The 26,571-nt window shown below is 43.0% G+C and overlaps 1 protein-coding gene and 1 pseudogene across 4 annotated transcripts in view; both read left to right on the top strand.

Annotated features, from left to right (window-relative positions):
- WIPF1 (WAS/WASL interacting protein family member 1) overlaps positions 1-15,645 on the top strand; it is a 120,094-nt gene extending 104,449 nt beyond the window's left edge. For 2 of the 3 annotated variants that reach the window (XM_082631488.1, XM_082631489.1), the window contains 6 exons: positions 526-654; positions 3,674-4,459; positions 8,196-8,408; positions 9,145-9,258; positions 12,608-12,659; positions 13,003-15,645. In XM_082631488.1, coding sequence (XP_082487614.1) covers positions 526-654; positions 3,674-4,459; positions 8,196-8,408; positions 9,145-9,258; positions 12,608-12,659; positions 13,003-13,015 — 1,307 coding nt within the window. In that variant the 3' untranslated portion in view covers positions 13,016-15,645. Of the gene's footprint in view, positions 1-525; positions 655-3,673; positions 4,460-8,195; positions 8,409-9,144; positions 9,259-12,607 lie in introns of all 3 variants that reach the window. The other variant, XM_082631490.1, reaches the window with a different exon arrangement.
- A 9,603-nt stretch (positions 15,646-25,248) lies between these two features.
- LOC309809609 (MARCKS-related protein-like) lies at positions 25,249-26,019 on the top strand (annotated as a pseudogene). Its single transcript has one exon. The product of its transcript is annotated as an MARCKS-related protein-like (transcript).
- The last annotated feature ends 552 nt before the right edge of the window (positions 26,020-26,571 follow it).

Below are 26,571 nucleotides of genomic sequence, written 5' to 3'. Positions count from 1 at the left end.
CTATGTAGTGAATTTGGTCATGAGAAAAAACATGTAAAATGAAAAACAAAACAAAACAAAAAACCCCACCAAAGCCTGGCAGGGAAAAATACACCCAAAAAGTGGGTATTTCAATGAAGCAAAATTATGGGATATTTTATTTTCTTCTCACCTTTTATTGCATCTCCTCCTCCCTTAAGACTTTCTTTCTTTTAAGATACTTTTATTTACCAAATCCTATGATACACAATAGATATTAACTCATGTGGCAGCCAGCCAAGCAGGGGAAAGTCATTATCTATTACTGATTCTTCTACCACTGGGCTTGCGACTGCCCTGGAGTAGAAAGAACCCTCTGCTTTTCTGACGGGGGACAGGGTGAATCCTTAAAGCCCTACCCTTTAATGAAATTCCACGTGTCCACCACGGGCTTAGGTTCTGCCAGCTCCCTGTTGTATCGTGACTGTTTACTTGGGCGAGGACTGGTGAAGTTCTCTGGTGGTATCTTCAGACATGTGTAAAGGCTGTGTTTTCTTCCTTCTGCAGAACCTAAAGGAGCTGGTGGTGGTGGCGGAGGCAGCAGTGGGAGTTTTGGAGGGGGTGGACCACCCGGTTTGGGAGGACTGTTCCAGGCTGGGATGCCAAGGCTGAGATCCACAGCCAACAGGGAGAGTGGTAAGGAGAGTTTCCTTCCTTAGTTACTGAAGACAAGGCTGAGTCTGGCGGTTTTGAGACTTGGCATCCCCTCTAAGGCACTGTGCCCTGTGAAACATTTTAGATTTCTTGAAATGTTAACACTGTTTTATAAGAGGGACTCAAGGGACTTTCCTGGTGGCGCAGTGGTTAAGAATCCGCCTGCCAACACAGGGGACATGGGTTTAAGCCCTGGTCCAGGAAGATCCCACATGCCGCGGAGCAGCTAAGCCCGTTCTCCACAACTACTGAGCCTGTGCTCTAGAGCCTGTGAGCCACAACTACTGGGCCCACGTGCCACAGTTACTGAAGCCTGCGCACCTAGAGCCCGTGCTCCACAAGAGAAGCTGCTCTGCAATGAGAAGCCCACGCACTGCAACGAAGAGTAGCCCCCGCTCACCACAACTAGAGGAAGCCTGCGCACAGCAACAAAGACCCAACGCAGCCAAAAATAAATGAAATAAAATAATTTTTTTTAAAAAGAGGGACTCTATTTAGCATCTCTTTTTTTCTTTTTTTTTTAAATCAGGATCAGACAGCTCCATCGAGCTGTTAAATATTTGCCCAGTGTCCTTGGGGTAACTTGTACGTTTTTGTACTTTTCTAAAGGGTAAGCTAGAGTGGGAAGAAAAGGAAGGAGCAAATGGGACTTGCCACCCCTGGAAACTCTGCCTGGTGACCTGGCAGATTCACTTTCTTTGTGAGGTAGTCTGACCCACCTGTCGAGTGTAGTAAATACTTGTGGGTCTCTTTTCAAACACACAATGGAGCATGTCATATGAAATATAATTACATATCACACAAAATCTAAAAAGGTGTTTTGCCTGACATTTGGCATTTCAGAGCTAGTGATTCTAAGTATTCTCTGCAGGAAGCCATGGAAATGAGTCCTACAGGATTGTCTGTGAACACGATGGCACAGAAAAAAGTTAAACCTGGTCATGCCTAAATAAAAAACCTTACAGAGTGTGTGAGGCTCTCCCCTGACTATGACAGAAGCTCAAGAAATTTCACCATGAAACTTTACTTTTTAATGTTTACTGTGTTAGAAGAATTTTATTTCTAATTCTATGGTCTTTTAAAATGTCCACTGGGAAAGTGTGAAATTGTCACATTCATATGAAGATAAAGTCACTGAATCCTCAGGGTTACCTGGCTATTTTAGTTTTGGATTGTCAACATCTAGAAGGAGACTCAAGAATATGAGAGATTTTATCTTGCCAGGCCTGCATTTAAATTTGTTTATTTAAAACCCACTGAAAGGACTTGAGGCAACTGACAAATGCATACATTCAGTACTTTAACAGTAGGTGAAGAAATTCAGGCAAAAGACAACTGGAAGTAAAACAATGAAATGAAGATGGAATTTAAGTTAGTACACAAAATGCTATAGTATTTGCATAGTATACTATCTGCATAATGGGTCCCATCCCTGTAACATGTATGTAGATAGTAACTGCACCTTTAATCCAAATTTGGAAGGTAAGACTTATCACAAGTTGGTGACATAGAACTATACCACACAGTCAAGGAAAATATAGCTCATTTCTAGTGCTAAAGTCAAAATAAAAAATTCTCTCTAGAGTTCACATTATTCATAAATCCAGCCAAATGTCTCTCATTGTGCCTTGGATAAAATCTGAACGCCTTCTGGCCTTCAAGGCTCTTTATGACCCGGCCCCTGCTGGCCACTCAGGCTACGTTTCGTAGGGTTCTCCTCCATGCTCACTGTGCCTCACGCACATAAAAGCCTTGGTTTTTTAACTTGAAGCTCATTTCCACCTCAGGGCCTTTGCACCTGCTGGCCCTGAATGAAGCACTTCTCTTCCTCCTCTCCATGGCGGGCCTTAGCTCAAATGTCACATCCTCAGAAGGGCCACCCCCATCTATCCTGGCCTCTCTGGGCATTCTTCATCTCATCAGCCTATTTTAGTTTCTTTTTAGTCCTTATAACTATCTGAAAATATTTATGTTTACTGGTTTTTTGTTTATCTCCCCCAGAAGAACGTAAACTACAAGAGAGCCAGAGCTTTTCTGTTTTGTTTACTCCTCTGGCTCTAGCATCTAGAATAATGGATGGCATATAGTATAGCAGGTTAACATTTGGTACATTAATCAGCTCATAGTTGAACTGGGTGAAGTTTTTTCAGACTAAGCATTTTTTGAGAATTAGTTTGGGTTCTAAGAGACTCTGGGGTGGTGGTTTGAGTTTTTCCATAACTTTGGTTCCTCTTTAGTTCTTCCCTTTGTTGAACCAAAGCAGTTGAATATTAATTATGTATTAATAGTAGGGTTGTTCTGTCCTGTCAGTATTAAAGTGGAAGTTGACCTAGTAGGGAAAAACGTTGTATAGTTGCCTACTTGTTTGTAGATTAAGACCATCCACCGGTGTCAACTCTTTTAATTAAACTTTGACAGTTTCTTTTTCCTTTGACAGTTTCTTATTTCAATCATAACTCTTCCACTATGTTTTTCCATTCTCTCTTAGAAATTTACCTTTAAAGGTTCTAGGTAAGCCCTCCCATACAGAAACTTATATCGGGATAACTAATTTCTTCATCTAAGACGGCTACATTATTTTTCAAACCTGAGAGGCACAGGGTTGGGGGACAGGGATAGTGATGGGGAGAAAAGAAAATCATGAGCAGAAATCCCATGTACCAGTGCCATCCTGTTCTTGACCTCTTGTAATGAACAGGGATGTCTCCAGAGCTCTTACCAACCTCATCCTGGTTCTTGTCCGTCCATAATGCCAAGCGAGCTCTCCAGAGTCCCTTTGAAAGCTGGTGGGTTGTGGAATCTGGGAGCAGAAGAGAGACAGCTGTGATCTGTCCCTCTGCTTCCCGGAAGGACGCACAAAACCTAGTTTATATAAATAATAGTTACCTATCGTTTACAGCATCTAGGAAAGGGCTTCCAGTAGCTGGCAATTTACTCGAGTTCTCTGATTTCCTTTAAGGTTCCTAACTTTCTGATTTTTTTTTTTTTTCCTGTTCTTCAGATTCTGGAGGAAGCCGACCCCCGATTTTGCCACCAGGAGGAAGACCCACACCTGCCAAACCTTTCTCGCCCCCAAGTGGCCCAGGGAGGTTCCCTGTGCCTTCTTCAGGCCACAGAAGCGGACCTCCAGAACCTCAGAGGAACCGAATGCCTCCCCCGAGGCCCGACGTAGGCGCGAAGCCTGATAATATTCCGCCTCCAGTGCCTAATACTCCAAGACCCGTTCAGTCAAGTCTGCACAACCGGGGGTCCACCCTAGTGTCCGGGGCCCCCAGGCAGCCCAGCCCCGGGCCGACTCCTCCCCCTCTCCCCGGAAACCGAGGGGCTGCTTTCGGTGGAGGCTCCACCCGCCAGACCCCGTCAGGCTCCTCCTCGCCCTTCTCCAACCGGCCTCCCCTCCCCCCTACCCCGAGCAGGGCCTTGGATGACAAACCCCCTCCTCCGCCCCCTCCAGTGGGCAGCAGGCCCTCCATGCATAGGGAGGCCGTCCCCCCGCCTCCCCCTCAGAACAGCAAGCCCCCGGTGCCCTCCACCCCGCGGCCTTCCCCCTCCGCGCAGGCCCCGCCCCTGCCCCCCAGCCGGCCGGGCCCTCCCCCAGTGCCCCCAGGGTCCAGTGGCGGCGGCGGCGACGAAATCCCGAGGCTCCCACAGCGGAACCTGTCCCTCTCGTCCTCGTCGTCGTTGTCATCTGCGCCTCCCTTACCTTCACCCGGGCGGTCGGGCCCTCTTCCTCCCCCGCCCAACGAGAGACCCCCTCCTCCGGTGAGGGACCCACCGGGCAGATCAGGTATGGCCAGAGCGCGGTGAGTTGTGCCCCTGTGACCCAGCCAGCCCAGAAGTCACTACCAACTGCACATGAAGAGAGCCCAACAAAAGCTTAAGTGAACTCTCGGGCTGCTTTGACCTTGGAAGTGACACATAACCCATATGATTTCCTCTTGGCCTCACGTAACCTCTGAAGAAAGTGGGACCCATGCTTCTGTCCACGTTTCAGAAGTGAGGAGACTAAGTAACCAGTGAAGTGAAATGATCCCAAGCGAGTTAATAAAGAATAGGCCACTCACTCACCTTCCATCTCACCACTCTACCTGACATCTCCTGAAAGGGGATTTCTGCTGTCTTAACTGGGAACTAAATTCCCATCTCCTGCAGGAGGGCCCATTATTCCAACAAGGAGGGCAGTTATTTAAGAGTGAATGGACTTCCCCTGTACTTCTCTTCATCGGTCAAGCTTTGACACATACTAGAGTCCATTTTGCTGTCTGTTCACATCTCTGACATATAGATCCCTTGGAGAATCAGATAAAGGTATAATAAGGCCTCTCCATAAAAATGCTCATAAGCATAAACTCAAAATTGCCTGCTGTTTCATGGATTGAAGGACCTGCTGAAGCCCATCTGTGTCCCCACCCAGGGCTGAGAAACCTGGATCTAAGGGGAGAACCTGCACAGTGTGAAATGAAGTGTGAGCAGTCTGTATTCTCTCTCCTACTTACATAGGTGCTTGTTTGTTTTCTGTTTGTTATTGATGGATTCAGAAGAACTATCTAGTTTTGGAATCTAACCTTACCCTACCTACCTGATGTCTGGAAATGGGGCATTTTTTGCTCTGAGAAGCTAACTGACCTTTGACCCCCTGACCTCAGGAACCTAATAAACACTTTTTTTAAATAGTAGTCCTCAAACTTGACCACATACTGGAATCACCTGGGAGCTTTAAAAACCACCATGCCTGGGTTCCTACCCCAGGGTTTCTGGTTTCATTGGTCTGGGTTACAAACTGGGCATCAGGATATTTGGAAGCTCCCCGGTGACTGTAATGTGTAGCAAAGTGAAAACCACTCCTTCAAACCACTTTGCCAGGGAGAGTCAGCTACAAATATAAAAAGTTGGTAGTCTATTCAGTCTAGACATTGTGGCATCTCATTAAGTATGCTTCAATGAACAAATAAGAACAAGTAGTCAGATGAATGAAATGCATCATTTTCTTCTTATCCAACAGGTATGGATTTTCCCCCAAAATGGTTGAGGAGCTGTTTGCTTGGTTCTACCAAATGATTTAATCAACAGATTAAATATTCCCCCAAATAGGATAGGCAGTGATATATATTTGTTGTTTCTTTCAATTACATTAAGTCATACCTGTTTATTATACAAAATACATAAAAGTATAATGAAAATAAAAATCATCTATAATTCTGCCACCACCATCATCCAGATATAACATTGTTTATATACCCTTTCAGTCTTTTTTAAATGCATATATATACATGTTTGCAAAATTAGTGTCATACTACATATATTGTTTGCTAATTTGCTTTTTATTTAACTTAGCTCATTATCATTTTCTGATACGATTAACTCTTCTTTTACAATCTGACTTTTAATGGCTGCATAATATTAAATCCCACAAAAGTACCTTGGCTTATTTATTAGTCACGTGGTCATACAGGCCATCTCTAGAGTTTTGCTGTTGCAGATAATGCAGGGATACATTCTTGTAGCTAAATATTTGTGCACATCTCTGTGTATTTCTTTTGGATGAATTCCTAGGAATGGAATTTCTAGGACAATGGATGTGCATAGTAAACTATGGATTTCATAGGTATTGCCAAATTGGCCTCTAGAAAATTCCCACCAATTTACATTTCCACAAGGAACCTATGAGAAGTCATCAAGGGCCATCTATATTTTGAGAGGTGGCTTGGCTTCATTGTTAGGGGAGTGTTTTAGAATTTGACAGAATGGAGTCAAATCCTGTTCTTCCACTCATTAGCGTACTGATTTGGGCTCTTTAACCTTCCAACACCTCTGAGGCCTCACCTGCTGTGCTGACGCTCCTCGGGGCTGTTGTAAGAATTAAATGAGACCAGTGTGTATAGTGGTTCTCTCATTTCCCCGCATGTAGTAGCATTCAACAAATGATCGTTTTCATTATTATACTGCCAACAGGAAATAGAAATCTGTTTCCTGTTATGCTTGCCTAGGTTTGGAGCAGAGGGCTGGAAGGTTGGAGAGTAAAGAACATGGACAGTTACTTTAAAAGTCAGAGAGATCAAGTTGATCAGGTTACGTAGTACCAGGCCCCATAGTATTGGAAGTCTAGTTTGCGTTCAGTGACAGTTATGTGGTGGTACCACCACTGCCATTAAGCCCACAGAGTGTGAGCCACTTCTCCCCCCAATAATTCTACTCATACTAACTGGGACTCCAGCAGTGAGAAGCAGATGGGGCAATAAATAAACTCTACCAGATTAGGCACTGAAGACTCCTTGAGAGACGAACCAGGGCTGGGCATGCCTCCCACCTCCATTAGAGATCTGAGCCAAGACTTCCAGACAGGAATATCTTTGATGGGTGGGTCATTCACTTTAAGGTCCTCTAGTTGGATTCTGAATCTGTAATTAACAAGACATATTTATATTTATAGCATCATAAGACATTGTGTTTACATAAAGATGTCAGCATGTTGCTAGTGGAACACACCACTGAAGGTCAGGAATAATTACTAAGGCCATTTTGATTTGCATGAGAGATGCTCAAGTTCTTTTTTTCTTTTTAAAAATTTACTCATGACCCAAACAGCCTCTGCATTTGGAGGATGGGAAAAGCAAGATATGTTCCTTTGTACTATCAAAAAGAAGAATTTACTTTGAATTATTTACTAAAAACTTAAAATTTTCTGATTATACCACACCACTGCATTTTAAAAACATGGTTTCAAATACTATATAATACTTTTTATTTGCTTTTTGACTACGTATTTCTGGCAACAGTGCAGTGAGAAAGGTGTTCTTTTGTAGACAGAAAATCAAGTTCCACAGGATAACCAGCCTGCACAGGGTCAGGATACTGCACCAGCATTTATAGCCATGCACATTGATTAGCTGATTGTCACTCCCTCTGTTAATCTGACACCCCAAAGAGGAAGAACCAAGAAGGAACTCTAACTGTTTTGGGGATGACTGATGTTTGGTTTCCTGATCCCACTTCTGCCTGGAAATAGATCATATGCATCACAGAAACATGCTTGTATAATTAGGAATAATACCATGCATTTAAAGAACTTAGTCCCTCTGGAGACCTAAAATAAGTTCATAACTATCTTATTTTTAAAACAGCATTTACTTAATAAGTAACATGTCACAGTAATTAGTTCAACAGCTATTTAAAAGGAATTTTAAATGTTTTTTAAAGTATACAGTTGTCAGTATAAACAGATGATTGATTACCATTGTCAACTGCATCACCTCCAATCTCAATACTAACTCAAAGCCAAACAACCATTTAGCTCTCAGTGTGCACTTGTTCCGCATATGTGTGTACACTTGTGCATTTCTGTGCTTATATGCGTCTAATCATTTCTTGGCTAAACCTCCTAGGAACTCTCCACCATTTCTCCACATTCCCTAGTAAAAGGGCATGTATCCAGCAGGCACTCAATAATTGTATGTTGATGACCATGATAATAGTAATGTACAGTGTAAGGTATAGGACTAAATGTCATTTTTCTTTTGCTCCAGGCCCTCTCCCACCACCTCCTCCAATGAACAGAAACGGCAGCACATCTCGGGCCCTGCCTGCCACCCCTCAGGTGCCATCCAGGAGTGGAACAGACAGTCCTAGAAGTGGGCCCCGGCCTCCTCTTCCTCCCGACAGGCCTGGCACTGGGGTGCCTCCCCCACCTCCACCATCGACATCAATTAGAAACGGCTTCCAAGACTCTTCATGTGAAGGTGAGGTGTGGTCCCGGCTCCTTGGAAACGTACAAGCTATAGTAGAGCAGCAGTTGAATGGCAGGTGTTTGTGTCTATTTGTATGTTTGCATTAACATTTCTTGTTTGTGTGACCCTCATTGTTATCATACTGCACAGCACTAATCTAAGCACTCTAGGGCCCACCATGATTTCAGATGAAATATAGTAATCCCCCTTCCTCCACTCCCCAAAAAGGCAGATCATTTTTCTCTGTTCCTTGTTTGAGTCTCATTTTGGTTAACTTTCCAGAGATTGCAGAATTCTGAAAAGAACCATTTTTGTAGCTAACCTTATTATACCTACCTTTCTGAACAGTTCATGGTGGGTAAGAGGCCCAATGGCCTGCAGATACTGAACAGCTTATCTCTGCCATTGTTATCAGAGGGTCCTAGTTACTCCTTCCGCTGGTGAAGGAATAATTAAGAAAGGCATCCCAAACCTTAGTCCCCAGCTCCTGAGAGGGACTGGCTGGGTCCTAGTCACTCTAGTTAAAGTCACCTGGATCTGGCTTTGGTTTGATATGCAGACCAGTATATTTTATCGCTGTGCTAATCAGTGACATTTGTAGCACTTCCGGCTTTTCTCTAAACTTCTAGACATAAAACCAGAAGCGATCTCTGCCATTCTCTCTGTATTTCATTCTGTGCCTTTCATTACATAAGTCTTCAGAGAAGATTGTCTGTTACTGAAGATACTGTTTGTTTCTCTCCCTCAGATGAGTGGGAAAGCAGATTCTTCTTCCATCCGATTTCTGATTTGCCACCTCCAGAGCCATATGTACCAACTACCAAAAGTTATCCCAGTAAATTGGCAAGAAATGAAAGCCGGAGTGAGTATTTCTACAAGGGCAATTGGATGCCTTCATACTTGAGGAGCCTGGGTTATACACAACTGAGGATTGTATAGGAAATCCAGGTCTCTTGCCTGGAGTGGGGCGATTTCAGAGAAATCACTCCTGGATCACTCCATATAAATTCTAGTAAACTCTGCTTCTACACGCATTGAGGAAAATGGAGACATCCAGAATGCATATGAGAAATGATTAACAAGCTCAAAATACCTTTAGTTTGCTAGTAGGTTAAATCTTATTATTTTGCTTGTTTGGACACTCTTCTCCCATTTTGATCTTCCTAAGATGGCACAATTAGAGCCATCTTCTATTCCAACTAGTTTTGAGACTGGCAGAATGTCTAATTATAACAAAAACTCACTGTAACTGCTTTGATCATTTAAATATAATCATAACTTTACAGAGCATTACATGAAAATTTTAAGTATACCCATAATCTCTCCACATAACATAACAGATATTTTCATTTTACCAGGTTGTCTTCTAATTTTTATCCATCTAATTCTGATTAATTTATATAGTTTAATAATTATAGGGTATGGGTTTTGCTGATGAGATTTATATAACATTGCTGAGTAAACGCTTCTCTATTTTATCACATGGGTTTTATTCTACAGAATTCCATCAAGTCAGCATATAATAATTTAGTTTACCATTATTGGACATTTAGATTTTTTTTTCCTTACAGATGTAATGCTACCATAAAGAAGTGAATCAGTTTTCCCCTACTGAAAAGAAATACATGAACAAGAAGAGGAAATAGAAAAACTGATATTTCACAACAATAAATGTATAGAACTAAGAAAGAATTAGCATGAAATATACATATATCACTGATGAGGCCCCATCTTTAATAGCCTTAGCTGCAGAACCAAACTCCCAAGCCAGAAATGAGTGGAGAAGAAGTGTTTGAGCATGTCAGAGAACTGTCACGTGCCCCTAGCCTTGTCCTCACTGCCCAGCAGAGCTCCTTCACGTACTCTGAGCCTACTGACTCTTTCTTAACACACAGTTCTTAATTTTTGCTTGGTTGGTTCCCAGCCTTAGAGCAGATTAATATCAGCTGAAGACAAGGTTGGTTAGAAGCAAAATCACTGACTTCCGGGAGAAGAGATAGGTGGCAGTCTTGGGTTAAAGGAGGAGCTAGGAACACAGAGCTCTGCTAGGTATCACAGCACTGGACAATACAGATGTTTCTGTTGGGTTATTAAGAACAAGACAAATTGTGCTTTGTGCTTCTGTTGAAGAATTCAAGGAATTAGAAAATACTTTAGAAAAATTTCCCTGAAAAAAATGCCAGAAGTAAACAGAATATTGCTTCTTGAAAGGACAAGTTTAATTCCTAAAAAAAGTTATTTATGTGGAATACTGCATTCTAGATGATGCCTAATAAAAGAGGCATAACTGTAATAAAATTATCATACAAGAGTTGGTGGTTGAAATATTTGGTGGAAAAGTCTTCACGTGGGAAGAGTTCTCTCCCCCCACCCCACTCTGTGCTATTTGTATATTTACGTCAATAACAGAGCCATCCTCCCCAGCCCCTCTAGATTTTTAATAGCTGAACACATTCCTTCCCCCCAACTTCCTGTCTTTATGACTGTCCGCAGCTTGAGGATTGGAACTAGGTCCTGCTCACTACTGCATCTTCTGAAAGTGGCACAGAGCTTGAAATACAGCAGCATTTAAAAATATTTCTTAGATCGGTAAATTAATTTCCACAGCCCTCCAAAAATGTTTTTGTAGGTTTAAAAAAATATTTCTAGCATTGGGCATGTTTAATATTTTATAATGATAATGGATCATTTCTAACACAAATAAAGTACTACAGAGTGGTTTTATCCTGCTCCTGTACCTGCCTCAGCCTCCAGGCCCACTGCCTGGTGGGGCACCCAGACAGCCCTGAACAGTGCCTCCTAATTGCAGCTTTGCACAAGGCCAGCCCTTGTTTTGCTCAACATTTGTGGTGTGTCAACTGACAGTCAAGGCTCCATGACAGATAGCTGATTTACATCCAGATGAGTCTTTCCTCAGGTCCCTGCCCAAGAAAAGACTTGGTTGGGTTAAAAACAGGAAGAGGCAAGGTAATGGACTGCCACTGTTTTCCTCTAACTCCTCCCCTTGCTCAGAGATTTGTTCTAACTCAAGAATCCCTAAGTGGGCTACTTTGGTTGCTGTCAGGGAAGTGGTGGCCTGCTGAGGAATCCATCAATGCCAGTTCACCTGAGTCTCAGAACCGTGGCCTTAGCAGACCTACTCGATTGACGCAAGTCCCTGGTAGACCTACTCAGAGCATCTGAGCACCTGGCTTCATGCCTAACACCTGTTAGATCCTCAAAACAAAATGTGCATGGGACAAATGAATTTTTTAATTGTGAATGGATTTTAAACCTAGTTATGGCATGCTGACAGCCCATGAATATGCATAGTTTTTAAAAGAACACTATCCATAGAGTGAAGAGAAAACCCATGAAATGGGATATTTGCAAATCATATATCTGGTAAAAGGTTAATATCTGGAATACATAAAGAATTCCTACAATTCAACAACAACAAAACAACCCAATTTTTAAAATGGTTGAATACTTGCATAGATATTTCTTGAAATAAGATATACAGCTTGCCAATAAGCACATAAAAAGATCCTCAACATCACTAATCATTAGGAAAACACAAATAAAACTACAAATAAAACTACCACTTTACACCTATTAGGATGGCTGCTATCAAAAAAGCATTGTTTAGAAATTAGAAGATACCTAAATGCCCAACAAAAGGGGAATGATTAGATAAATAAACTATAGTATACTTATATAATAGAATGCCATGTGTCATTAACAATTATATTTGTAAAGAGTAATGACTTTGAAAAAGGTTCAAATGGACTATATATCATCCTGTTTTTGGAAGAAAAAAGGGAACTGTTTATATATGGAAAATATACACATAATGTTATTGGTTATCTCTGGGTGGTAAAAGCATTGGTGAATTTTTGTTTTTCTCATCCATATTTTCTCAATCTATAATATATATATTATATGTAATGTATAATCACACATACTATGTGAAGAGAAAAAAAGTGACTTTTTAAAAACTTTAACTTCGCACAAGTACTTGGTAGCAGTGGTAGGTCATCCTTCTCTAGGAAAATTTGTTCAGATCCTTACTTGCTTCTTCCCTTCATTTCTCATGCACATGTGCAAGTCATTTACAGCCTTGATCATGGGGGGGGGCGGGTAGTGGGTTCTTTTGCAACCATTCTTAAGTTTTACAGTGAGAACATAAGCTTTCTAACCAAAATTTATATTTTGTCTATTTTTTCATCAAGGTGGATCCAACCGAAGAGAAAGGGGTGCCCCACCCCTCCCTCCTACCCCAAGGTGATCCTTGCCTGCTCTTCTCCACGCAAGCCCAAGAGCTCCTTCTGCTGTTGCTGTCCAAGTCGCACACCCTCCTTCTCTTGTCTTCCCTTGTCCCCTTCATGATGGCAATAGGGAAGAAGGGAGGTGATGTGGGAATGCGTGTGTGCAGGGTGGGTATGCAGTAAAGAAATGCACCTCGCTTTTTATATTGTGTATATTCTTAAAGCTATTGCTTGCTTCAGCTATAGCCTGTTGGCTGCTTTGGGGATCAATATAGGCTTTTGTGGCAAGTAGGCAGCGATGAATTGTGTCCCAGCTTTCAACCAATGAAATTCAAACATTCACTGCTTTTTTGCTACAGATCACGATATTAAGGTCCCTGAGAGCTGTTTGCTTCCATGCCTTTTTTGCATGTTTGGCCTCCTGTTTCCATGAACCACAGACCACCTAAGCAACTTGCTCATGTGAAATGTTTGCAGTTACAGGCTGTCCAATCTTCGGCGGTCTCGGACAGAGCTGTCCAATAGAAATATAATGTGAGCCACATATACAATTTTACAATTTCTAGTAGCCACATTAAAAAGGAAAATAGGTGAAATTAACTTTAATATATTTTATTTAACCGACATCCAAAATATCATTTCAGCCTGCAATCAATGTAACAATTTTAATGAGATATTTTATATACTTTTTTTGGTACTAAGTCTTCAAAATCTGGTATGTATTTTACACTTAGAACACATCTCCATTCAGACTTGTCACATTGCAAATGCTCAATAGCCACACATGGTTGGTGGCTACCATGTTGGACAGCGCAGGTCCAGAAGATAGAGGCTAGTGCAAAAACCTCTTGTTTAAAAAACAAAAAAAAGCAAGATGAGCTTTATCAATTCAAGAGGTAACTAAAAATAAAGTTAGGACCCAACACCTTGTTTGGCAAACAGCTTTCCTTAGATTTTGCTCCCTTATTTTCCCTCTTCCCTGGAAATCTGTATACAGATGTTGCTTCACAGTATCAAGGTCAGAAATTGATATAATAGGGTTTACAGTCATGTGGAATAAAGCCATTGGAAAGAAAATGAAAGCCAGTTGGGGCTCCAGGGCTTAGAAGCAGCTGCCTTGAGCTCATCTGTCGGTTGGCCTCCTGCCTTATGCATCGGAAGTGGCTTCATTCCTCTCCAGCCCAGCTTGCTCCTTAGGGCAGGAGGCTCATAGGCTCCATAGTTGTGGGGAAAGTCAGGGAAAGGTAGCAAATCAGAAATGTGGAAGAAGGGGACAGTTTTGAGTTGATGGACAAAACTCTAAAAGTCTAAATCTGATGATTATGGGGTTGAGAGAAAGAGACTGCTGCAGGAAATTGGAGGGAACTTGTTTTGAATCTTTCTGGGAGAATCATTTGCCTTGGATCTATGCAAATAAAGCTCCCCCAGAGGACATAGGGATGAGCCAGCCTTGCCCTTTTTGTATGGTTTTGTTTACAAAACTTTACTGGGACTTTTAAATCTAGCTATACACTTGGAAAAAAAGATTTCCATTTAGATGTTTTATATGGTTAATTATGTTTAAAATTTACCATTACTTATTTTTTTAAAGTTCACGGCTATATATGTATATGTATATCTACCTAAACTCTGTATTATGGTTTCAGTGAATTGTTCATGTATTACTGGGAGATGCTAACAAGAAATCAATCCAAAGAAAAATTTGAAAGAAGCATTCCTATTTATAGAATAAATGTTTCATTTATATAAAAGCAAAAGAACTTAGAGTTCTAATAATGGGATGTCTAATAACTTAGGAAGTTGCCCATTTGAATCTGTTGTATTTTTATAACTTTCCTTGCCAAAGTCCTGGGCTTATTAAGTACATTAGAGAATTTTGGTTCCCCGCCCACCACCATTAATTTGTCTTTCATACGTTCACTTGGGGGCCTTTACCCAAAGAAAATCAAGAAACATAAAAGTGTAACAAGCTTGGCAAAGTATTTTCAAAAAAAGTTTTTAATCTCTAATATTTTTGTAATATAGCAGCATCATTTTATTTTGAATTCTTTGATCAGATATCAATAGTTGGTAAAAATCCCTATGATAAAGCCTATTGACCCACTTCAGAAAAGATGGAGTTGGGCCTTCCTAGCAAATATGGCAGAGAAAAGTCTGACCCAAAGAAAATGGGTCTGAATTTTGTAAAGTGTAGTAAGTATGGCCAATTTCCTTATATATCCCAACTTTGCAGATACCATCCTAAGTTTGAAGCAGGATCACAGCTCAAAGTTGCTATTCATCCAGGATAGAGATGTTTTAAAATGTATTTTTTAAGTGAATATTCCATTAATACATGTACACCCTTTCTTTGAAAGTTAGAAACCTAATCACATCCCAAAGTTTGAATAAGTTCTATGCTAAAATCGCCAACTATGGCAGATCACAAAAATTAATAGTTACTTCTCTGAAACCAGAGCTTACATATGTTTTTTCCCCATAAAATTTCCAAATAAATGTATTCAAGATGCAATAGTTTCTTAATATTCACATATTTTATATTGAAATATATTACAGTATTAAAATTCAGTGTTCAGTATTTATTTCAATATGCATTTTATTTAGTAAAAACCAAGAAAAATGTTTAATCCAGTGGTGCCTTACTTGGTGATTTGCGAAAAATTGACTTTTTATGTCTAAGTAGCAGATTATTTGCATATTTGTAAGAACTGTTAGGCCTTTATAGTTTAACTTGTAATACCAATTTTGTTATTTTAGTAGCAGAAATGTGATGACTGTTAAAGTGCCCAAAATTTTCTGGCATGAAATTAATTTTTCCCTATTTATAGTCAGGGGCTGTAAAGAAAGAAAATGCTTTTCATACCACTGCATTATGTGAACATGCACATTTTAGTACCTATGTCATCAGGGTAGTTTATATGGTGGGGTAGGACCTACCCTAGACATCTGTGTCTTTGTAAGTTAGCCAGACAATAAATAAATGCAGAATGATAAGACTGTCATCTGGTGGGTTTTATTTTAAGTACTCTCTATGCAAATATAAATAAATGAAAAAGCAAGTGTCTGTTTTCTGCTTTATACTCTGGTAAAGAAAGACAAACTCAAAAAAAAAGAAGAAGAAGGTCCACAAAGTAAGTAAATATTCAGCACATCCACCTTCTAATCCCCTTGATTTCCTGAGAACTTGCATTTTAGTCAAAATCTGCAGTCTGCTTACTTGAGGCAAATGCTTCTTCTACTCTGAAGTAAATGATGGATGGTGGAAGCAATGGAAGATGTAATTACAAAGATTATCACTGACACTGATAAATAAGGAAAGGCCAATGGGAATTTAGGAGGCCTGATAGTTTTTCTGTTTTTTTGGACAATTACTGTATTTCTAAAAAAAAAAAAAAAAAAAAAAAAAAAAAAAAAAAGATTTGCAAACTGAACTTAAACATTTGTAAAAACTGAGATTCTTAATTTATAGCTTCAAAAATTCAGTACTAAGCTCTACTACAATAACCTTTCTTTCTGGACACAAAAATTCTTGTTTAAAAACTCCACTGATCATTCCCATTGTGATCTCAGAGACACAGTAACCTACTTAAGTGCTTGAGATGGAAAAAGCACAGAGAAAACCTTAAGTTAGTTGTCTTTGACTTTTAAAATCCCTCTCCAATCTCCAGGTTAGTGTAGCTTCCTTCAGTCTTGGTAATCTTGACACTGAAGCATAACTGACATTGACCTTTGCCCCTTTCCTCCTTGGGGACGCCACTGGAGGGCAGGCAGAAGCACAAGATATAATTTCCCCCACCTGGCTTCCTAGACAGGAATTAATTGTAAACATCTCTATTCCTTTCCTAACTGCTTTATCTCTTTTATTGGCTTTCCAACCTCACTCTTCTGCAACTATTCCCAACAAGCAATTAATTCACTTAGAGAATTTCTCAGGGTTCAAAAAAAGGTATCCAGAAGTGAATTCAGGTATACCAGAATTCTACATTAGGGACACATGCAATGGGGGAGGTGGTATGCATCTGCTGTTCCTTGTCTCTATGACTATGATGTCCTCTCTTCTCTTGGTCTAACTTACTCCTCAGTTTTCAAAATCGCATCTTTTGCTGACTGCTTGAATATATTTTTCAGGGACTTACTTTACCCGCCTCAACATTACTGAGGGACTTCCCTGGTGGCGCAGTGGTTGAGAGTCTGCCTGCCGATACAGGGGACACAGGTTCGTGCCCCGGTCCAGGAAGATCCCACATGCCGTGGAGCGACTAGGCCTGTGAGCCATGGCCGCTGAGCCTGTGCATCTGGAGCCTGTGCTCAGCGACGGGAGAGGCCACAACAGTGAGAGGCCCGCGCACCGCAAAAAAAAAAAAAAAAAAAAAAAAGAATCCACCTGCCAATGCAGGGAACACAGGTTCAATCCCTGGTCCAGGAAGATCCCACATGCCACGGAGCAAATAAGCCCGCGTGCCACAACTACTGAGCCTGCGCTCTAGAGCCCACGAGCCACAGTTACTGAGCCCACGCCCCACAGCTACTGAAGCCCACGTGCCTAGAGCCTGTGCTCTGCAACAAGAGAAGCCACTGCAATGAGAAGCCCACGCACCACGACGAAGAGTAGCCCCTGCTTGCCGCAACTAGAGAAAGCCCACACGCAGCAACAAAGACCCAACGCAGCCAAAAATAAATTTAAAGAAGAAAAAAAAATTACTGAGACTTCATGCTGCTGTCCACGGCTATTTGTTAGTCCATGCTATGATTATATCACATTTATTCATTTCACTGTTGATGGAAATTTCAGGTTGTTTTCAGTCTATTTATTACAAATAATGCTGTTATAAATAATTGTATACTTGTCTCCTGGTGTACATGTGCAAGAATTTTGCTAGTGTCTATAAGTGTGTAGGAATGGAATTGAAGGGTCAACTTTAATAGGTGATGCAGTGATTTCTACTGTGCTGCAGCATATGTGACATCCTCTTGCTCCATGTCTTTATGAACACTTGATTATCAGCAAGGTTTTTAGAGAAGTTTCTTTAGCATTTCTTTTTTTTTCTTTTTATAAATTTATTTATTTATTTTTATTTTTGGCTGTGTCAGGTCTTCATTGCTGCACGCGGGCTTTCTCTAGTTGTGGTGAGCAGGGGGCTACTCTTCGTTGTGGTGCGTGGGCTTCTCAATGCAGTGGCTTCTCGTTGCAGAGCATGGGCTCTAGTAGTTGTGGCACGCGGGCTCAGCAGTTGTGGCGCACAGGCTTAGTTGCTCTGTGGCATGTGGGATCTTCCCAGACCAGGGCTCGAACCCGTGTCCCCTGCATTGGCAGGCAGATTCTTAACCACTGTGCCACCAGGAAAGTCCCTCTTTAGCATTTTTTGTAAAGCTGGTTTGGTGGTGCTGAATTCTCTTAGCTTTTGCTAGTCTGTAAAGCTTTTGATTTCCTCCATAAAATCTGAACAAGAGCCTCACTGGGTAGAGTATTCTTGGTTGCAGGTTTTTCCCTTTCATCACTTTAAATATATTCTTCCACTCCCTTCTGGCCTGTGGAGTTTCTGCTGAAAAATCAGCTGATAACTTTACAGGGATTCCCTGGTATGTTATCTGTTGCTTTCCCCTTGTTGCTTTTAGTATTTTCTCTGTGTTTAATTTTTGTCAACTTGATTAATATGTGTCTCGGTGTGTTCCTCCTTGGGTTTATCCTGTATGGGCCTCTCTGTGCTTCCTGGATTTGCATGAGTGTTTCCTTTCCCATATTAGTGAAGTTTTTGGCTATTATCTCTTCAGTATTTTCTCAGGCCCTCTCTCTCTGTCTTCTTCTTCTGGGACCCCTCTAATGCGAATGTTGGTACATTTAATGTTGTCCCAGAGTTCTCTTGGACTGTTCTCACTTCTTTTCATTCTTTTTTTCTTTATTCTGCTCCACAGCAGTGATTTCTACCAATCTGTCTTCCAACTCACTTATTTGTTGTTCTGCCTCATTTTTCTGCTTTGATTCCTTCTAGTGTGTTTTTCATTTCAGTTACTGTACTGCTCATCTCTATTTGCTCGTTCTTTAAAGCTTCTAGCTCTTTATGAAACATGTCTTGTATCCTCTCAGTTGGTGCCTCCATTCTTTTTCTGAGACCTTGGATCATGTCTACTATCATTACTCTGAATTCTTTCTCAGGTAGATTGCTTATCTCCACTTCACTTAGTTGTTCTTCTGGGGTTTTATCTTGTTCCTTCATCTGGAACATATTTCTCTGCTACCTCATTTTGTCTAACTTTCTGTGTTTGTGGTCTCTCTTCCTCAGGCTGCAGGATTGTAATTCTTCTTGGTTCTGGTGTCTGTCCCCTGGAGGGTGAAGTTGGTCCAGGGGCTTGTGCAGGCTTGCTGGTGGGAGGAAGTGGTGCCTGCCCACTGGTGGGTGGAGGTGGGTCTTGTTGCTGTGGTGGGCAGAGCCATGTCAGGCAGCTGTTAACTCAGGATGACTTTAGGCAGCCTGTCTACTGATGGGTGGGGCTGTGTTCCCACCCTGCTGGTTGTTTGGCCTGAGGTGTCCCAGCACTGGAGCCTGCAGGCTGTTGGGTGGGGCCAGGTCTCAGTGCCAAAATGGCAACCTCTGGGAGAGCTCACACCAATGAGTATTCCCTGGGGTGTCCGCCACCAGTGTCCTTGTCCCCTAGTGAGCCACACTTGACCCCCGCCTCCCCGGGAGACCCTCGAAGACTTGCAGGTAGGTCTGCCCCAGGCTCCTATGGTATCACGGCTTTGCCTTGGGTCCCAGCGCACATAAAACCTTGTGTGTGCTCTCCAAGAGTGGAATCTCTGTTTCCCCCTGTCCTGTGGAGCTCCTGCACTCAAACCCTGCCAGCCTTCAAAGCCAAATGCTCTAGGGGCTCCTCCTCCTGATGCCAGACCCCCAGGCTAGGGAGCCTGACATGGGGCTCAGAACTCTCATGCCTGTGGGAGAACCTCTGTGATATAATTATCTTGCAGTTTGTGGGTCACCCACCCAGGAGGTATGGGTTTTTATTACATTGCGAAAGCGCCCCTCCTACTGTCTCCTTGTGGCGTCTTCTTTGTCTGTGGAAAGAATATCTTTTTTGGTAGGTTTGAGTCTTTTTTGTTAATGGTTGTTCAGCAGTCAATTGTGATTTTGGTGTTTTCATGAGAGGAGGTGAGCTCACGTCCTTTTACCCACCATTGTGTCTCCAACTCTGATAGTTTTTTAAATTATCTGCTCTGTGTTTGTATACATACCTTACTATAGTATAATGGTTAAGAGATTAGGAATACCTGCTTTCACCTCTTCCTTCAAGTCACTTAATTGCTCTAAGCCTCAGTTTCCTTATCTAGAAAGTGAGAAACTATCTTATATTAATAAGTGCATTAAATGAGATAATGTAATCAGTGCTTAGAATAATGATTTATTCTAAGCACTCAATAAGTGATGGCCACTATTAGTAGAAATAAATATTTATATAATGATCCCAAATTAACTGGAACCAAACTGACCAGAAGGGGATGAACTAGTGTACTATTTTTTTTATAACTATTTATTTTTGGCTGAGTTGGGTCTTCATTGCTGCGTGTGGGCTTTCTCTAGTTGCGGCGAGCAGGGGCTACTCTTTGTTGCAGAGCACAGGCTTCTCATTGCAGTGGCTTCTCTTGTTGTGGAGCAGGGCTCAGGCACACAGGTTGCAGTAGTTGTGGCACGTGGGCTCAGTCATTGTGGCACACGGGCTTGGTTGCTCCGCGGCATGTGGGATCTTCCTGGACCAGGGATCGAACCCATGTCCCCTGCATTGGCAGGCGGATTCTCAACCACTGCGCCACCAGGGAAGTCCCTAACTAGTGTACTTTTAAAGGAAAGGGGCAATAGCAGAAAAAATATCTGTATCAGAAATGTAAAGCAAACTCTAGACAGAGGTCACTTGATGTGCTGTCAGTCCCTCACACCTCATGGGCCTGGGAAATGAAAATTCCTATTGCTTCAGTAATCAAAGAAACTATTAGATTCAATTTGAAATCATAGAAAGTAAGACTTGGAATCAATCTCATATATAGGGCAGCCTTAGACTTTACGATCCACAGTGGAACACTTTTGAAAGTGGAAGGGAATGCTAATCATAGTCACCTTGGTACAACTGGTATAAATCAGGGCTGCCTTGGCAAACTGGGCCATGTGGTCACCCCACTCAGAGGTCATCAACTCCAGTCCTCTGATCTTACAGATGGGTAATTTAAGACCCCAAGTTATATACTACCGATGGCTAAGCAGCATAACTGCACCACACCACACTCCCTTCTTTATAATCCTTCCTACCTCTAGCTAAAGTCTCTGTTTCATGTGTCTTTCACATTTGCTGGAAAGAAAGGTCAAATGACAAGTTACAGAGTCAGAGAATGAACCCTGGACACACAAACTTGGATCTGAATCCTAGCTCTGCCGCTTACTCCCTGGAAGGCCACCGACAAGTTATTTTAGTCCTGAGATCTAGTTTTCCTCCACTGCAAAATGGTTACAAGGCTTAAATAAATATACAGACATCAGCAAAATATCTGGCATATGTCAGGCACTCAGTGAAAGTTCCATTTCCTAATCTTTTTGCTGTCAAACCCAGGCCATATTCAGGAAGGAATTTTCAGTGCATTCAAAAGAGTCTGATAAAATTTAATTACAGAATTCTTAGGAATAAAAAATGCTTTCAAAACTGTCCTTATCTGTTCAAACTGGAACCATTCATTTGGTTCATTCATCCATTCAAGAAATTTTTATTGAGCACTTACAGCTATACCACAATCAAACCAATGTCCCCACCATAATTCTACCAGTCAAATGGTCTCTGAGAGACAGTTAAGGAGGCCAGCATTCCTGTTCCCACCAGGCACGGGTGTTACTTCAGTCACCCAAGCAACAGAGGACTTTCTATTAAGGCGGGAAGTGAATACTTTATTTTCCCCCTCTAAGTAATTATTTGGTTTCTTTTCTCCTTAAACTCAGTGGGTAAATTACATTGATTGATTTTTTCTTTTAATTCTTAAACCTACAGGAAAATTGGAAAAAAGAAAAGGACTGTATTTTTTTAAAGTTTTGATGGCCAATAAATGATGGGGGTTTTTTGTTGTTGTTTTTGATTAATTTGAAAAGTCAACTCAAGGATTCCCAGTTCCCTAAGCATTCCAATTAACTGAAGGCTTCCTGGATGCATAATTTACAGTGGCCCCTTCTCTGCTGTCTTCCCTACAACCCGGCTTCCCTCCACTCTGAGCACTTGGCACTTAATGTCTATCTCTGGAGCTACATTTAGCATATACATGTGTCTCTTACTGGTAAATGTTTGGAAATGCCCCACCCATCAACGTTTATCACAAATCCCTTTGTCTTAAAATGTTGCTTCCAGTATTACAAAGGCACAGTTACAGGAAGCTAATGAAACCAGCTTTGTGACCTTTACTTGCAAGGACTGATCCCTTCTAGTCACTCACTTTTATATCAAATATTTAAATTTATGATTGTATGGGGTTTTTTTTAACAATAGAGCACCCTAAATTGTCTAAAGCTTCAGGCCTCACAAAACCTGGATCTGTCCTTGCATTATGGCCCTCCGTAGCTTCTGATGCAGAACCTGAACAAAGTGGATGTCTTAAAAACTTTAAGCCACCAGCTTTCCGTAAGAGTGACATGAGAATCCCAGATAAATATGAGACAGCAAAAGTGTTTGCCTCCTCTCTACTCATAGAGTAGCCTATAGATATCAATATTTCTAAAATCATTCAGTCATTGCACTGCCCACATTGCATTAGAGTCAGTTAAAGGCCCCACAATGTCACCTATCCAGGAAAACATGTTCGACTTTTTTTTTTTTTTTTTTGCGGTACGCGGGCCTCTCACTGCTGTGGCCTCTCCTGCTGCAGAGCACAGGCCCTGGACGCGCAGGCCCAGCGGCCATGGCCCACGGGCCCAGCCGCTCTGCGGCACGTGGGATCCTCCCGGACCGGGGCACGAACCCACGTCCACCGCATCGGCAGGCGGACTCCCAACCACTGCGCCATCAGGGAAGCCCCCATGTTCGACTTTTGAGGTGCGTGGGAAACAAGTCTGGATGTTATTAGATATCAAGCTCAAATTTAACTTAAATCTTGACCAGGAAGATGCCTGTCAGAATACCTGTAATACCCATCATGGACTTAACACAAATGTGTTTTAGTCAAGAGTAATTCCCACGCTTTTCCTGTTTTCTGTTTTCTTAAGTTAGTAAGTTAAAGGTCACCTGTCAAAATGCTATCTGTTTCAGATAGGTCCCTGAAACAAATAGCAGCAGATAATTGAGAAAACCCTAATGCTTTATGGGACTATTGTATTCCCCTAGGTGCATTTTCACATTTATTCATTTAAATCATCAACAAACACTGATAAACTATGATTTACTGGACTTCCCTAGTGGCGCAGTGGTTAAGAATCTGCCTGCCAATGCAGGGGACACAGGTTTGAGCCCTGGTCCGGGAAGATCCCACATGCCACGTGCACCAAAACTACCGAGCCTGTGCTCTACAGCCCGTGAGCCACAACTACTGAGCCCGCATGCTGCAACTACTGAAGCCTGTGTGCTGCAACTACTGAAACCCGCGCGCCTAGAGCCCATGCTCTGCAACGAGAAGCCACCGCAATGAGAAGCCCGCGCACCGCAACAAAGAGTAGCCCCCGCTCACCTCAACTAGAGAAAGCCCACACAGAGCAATGAAGATCCAACGTGGCCAAAAATAAATTAATTTGTTTAAAACTATGATTTATTAATAAGCATTGGAAATACAAAGATCTGCATCGTACAATAGGAAATACTAGTCCTAGAACCAAAGAGGTGAGTTTAAATCTAGATCCAACAAGAACTTCAGCCAGTAGGCACAACCTCATTCTACCACTGGTTCTGGAATGCTCCTCACAGCTAACACAGGTCTGTTCGGTTGGCTGTGTGCATGAAAGGAAAATTCCCCCTTGATGCTTACTGTTTAGACGTACTCTTGGAGACAAAAGCATGGATAGGTCCCAATGAAGCCACCGTGGAAAAATGGAAAAACTTAGCTAACACAGTGGTGTAAACATGGTAAGTTTATACCATCAAGACACTCTTCTTAATTTACTTATCTGGATGATGATACTTATCTATTGTCTTTATTTTTCATATAACTACTACAAATTATTGATCATCTACTATGTACTACAAAGTGTGCTAAGGTCTTTGCAAATATTACATATGTTATTTGCAAATATTACGTATGTTATTATGAACCTCTGTGACTTTACATGTGGTGAAATCAAAATTAGAAATTTACCTCAAGCCACTTATCTTGAATGGATCCAGAAGTCAAACTCAAGGCTGAGTAAATAAGTTTGAATGAGGAGACATAATATCATTGTCCACTTTTTCTTTGCCAGTTTTAAAAAATACTTATACTTCAGAGAAGCAAGGACAGTTTAATAAGCCAAAGCAAGGGAAGACCTAATCTTAGAAAAAAGACAGACTCAAGCAAACACCTCGACCCTCCTCACTCCACTCCACAGTGTGGCACTGGATCTAGGGTGGTCAGGACCTGGGTAAAGACTTGAGCTAAGGACTTAGAGGCAGCCCAGGACATAGTCCAGGTGGGGCGGTGGCAGCCACTGTTGGTGCTCAGTCAAAGCAGCACTCCAGAAGCAGCTCAAACTTCTGACAGCAACGTGGCTGTCCAGATTTTCCACAGCTGCCTCACCGCATGCCCCAGCCCAAGCTGAGCCAATGCTCTGGCCCTGCTCCAGTCCCTCTCACTCCAAGGCAGCACAGCACTAGATCTGGGGCAGCGAAGACCAGGGAAAAGATGCAACCATGGGCTGCATCGAGCAGAGCTGCAGACTTCTACACAGGCCACACACTGGTCCTCTACAACAGCACAAGCCCCACTTGCTTCAGCACTCCCCTCCTTTGGGGCAGAGGTCCCAGTGCGGGAGAAGGAAAAATACACACTTAAAGGGAACGGAGCCAATGCAATCCTGACCCTCAGGGCTTCTGCTCCAGCAACTAGGGATCAGACCCCGCCCCTGGCAGGACGATGACAGCCAGCGAGCAGAGAGGAAGTCCCACCTCAAGCTGTGCACAGGCTCTAGCTCCTCCACCACCAGCCATACTCCCGACCACGGTGACAGCAGCCAGCACAGCCGTGCCTGGCGTCCACAGAACCTCCAGCCTTCCCACCAAAGGCACTGGGCACATGCGCTCTCCATAGGGAGGCTCCCACGTGAGAACACCTCTTTAAGACCACAGTAGGTAACGGTTTACCTAAATTCGTAGACAGAGAAAGTTAAGTAAAATGAAAAGGAAGAGGAACTACTCTCAATTGAAGGAACAAGAGAAAACCCCTGAAAAAAGAATGAAACAGAAATAAACAATTTACCAGATAAAAAATTCAAAACAGCGTGGCATTCTGGCACAGAGTGGGGCCGGCACAGCTAGTGGCGGGGGGCATGGAGTGGGGCCCCCTCCCTCAGCCACGAGTCCCACCCCATCCCCGCCCCTGTCGGTGAGGCCCACCTGACCGAACTATCTCCTGTGGCACAAGCCCAGGGTGGCTCCAGGCGCCCCTCCCGCAGAACCCCACCATGGGCAGCCAGAGCTCCAAGGCTCCCCAGGGCAGTGTAACCGCCAAGCAGGCAGCAGGCACTTCCCCCGCAAAGGTAAATGGACAGGAGAACGGCCACGAGAACGGCTACGTGAAAAGCAGTGGAGACTTACCCCCCAAAGGTGAAGGGGAGTCGCCCCCTCCCCCATGAATGGAACGGGCAGCTGGGGCCACTGGCTTTGCCATCAAGCCAGCACCCCTAGCCAGGGCACTGTGGCCAAGGGGGAGGAGACCCCCAAGAAGATGAAGACATTCTCTTTCAAGAAGCCTTCCAAAGTGAGTGGCCTGGCCTTCAGGAGAAATCGGAAGCCGGAGGGGATGATCTGTCTGCCTCGTCACCCACAGAGGAAGGGCAGGAGCAGGGTGGGGTCAGTGCCTGCAGCGAGGAAGGCACTGCCCAGGGAGGGAAGGCTGCCGCTACCCGAGAGCCAGGAGCCCCAGGCCAAAGGGGCAGAGGCTGGTGCTGCCTCCAAGGGAGGAGACACAGAAGAGGCAGGGCCCCAGGCACAGAGCTATCCACCGCTCGGGCCGGAGAGCGGCCCTACACCAGCGGGCAGGCAGAATGAGTAGCTGGGTGGGGGCAGGTGGGAGATCTCTAAGCTGCAGAAACTGTGCTGTCCTTGTGGTCACTGCCTGGATCTGGTGCCCCGGCTGCCTTCCTGTGCCCAGAAGGGAAGGGGCTATTGCCCCCTAGCCATGTTCCCTCTCCTCCTCTCCCTCTTGTGGATTCTCCCATCATCCATCTGGTCTTCCTCTTAAGGCCAGTTGAAGATGGTCCCTTGCAGTTTCCTAAGTTAGGTTAGTGATGTGAAATGCTCCTGCCCCTGGCCCTACCTCCTTCCCTGTCCCCATCCATGAAGAAGGCAATTGCTGGTTTTCGTCCCCAATTCTTTTCTAGGCAGGTTTTTTTTACTCCCCAAATCCCTAGGCCAGAGGTGGGGGTGCCTACACTCCCAAACCCTGAGCGTTCAGCCTTCCCCTGCTGAGTTTGTAATCTCTTGTGCTGTGCCTAGTGGCCCCTGGGCTGGGGAGGACACTGCCCCTGTCTGGGTTTTTATAAATGCCTTACTCAAGTTTAAACCTCCAACTTGTGAATCAACTGTCTCTTTTTTGACTTGGTAAGCACATATTAAGCTTTGGGGTGGTGGGGAGGTCTGTAATGTGAAAGAACTTCTTGTCTTTTTTTTCCCCCTCCCAGTGTTGTAAATGACTTTTAATGGCCAAACTCCAGATGTGTACTTCTTTTTTTTCTAACTGCTAAAACCATTTTCTTCCACCTGGTTTTACTGTAACGTTTGGAAAA

This window comes from Mesoplodon mirus (assembly GCF_964341445.2).
Source record: "Mesoplodon mirus genome assembly, chromosome: 8".
NCBI lineage: Eukaryota > Metazoa > Chordata > Mammalia > Artiodactyla > Ziphiidae > Mesoplodon > Mesoplodon mirus.
The sequence above is the reverse complement of the archived record's forward strand: the minus strand, read 5'-3'. Positions and strand labels throughout refer to the sequence as shown.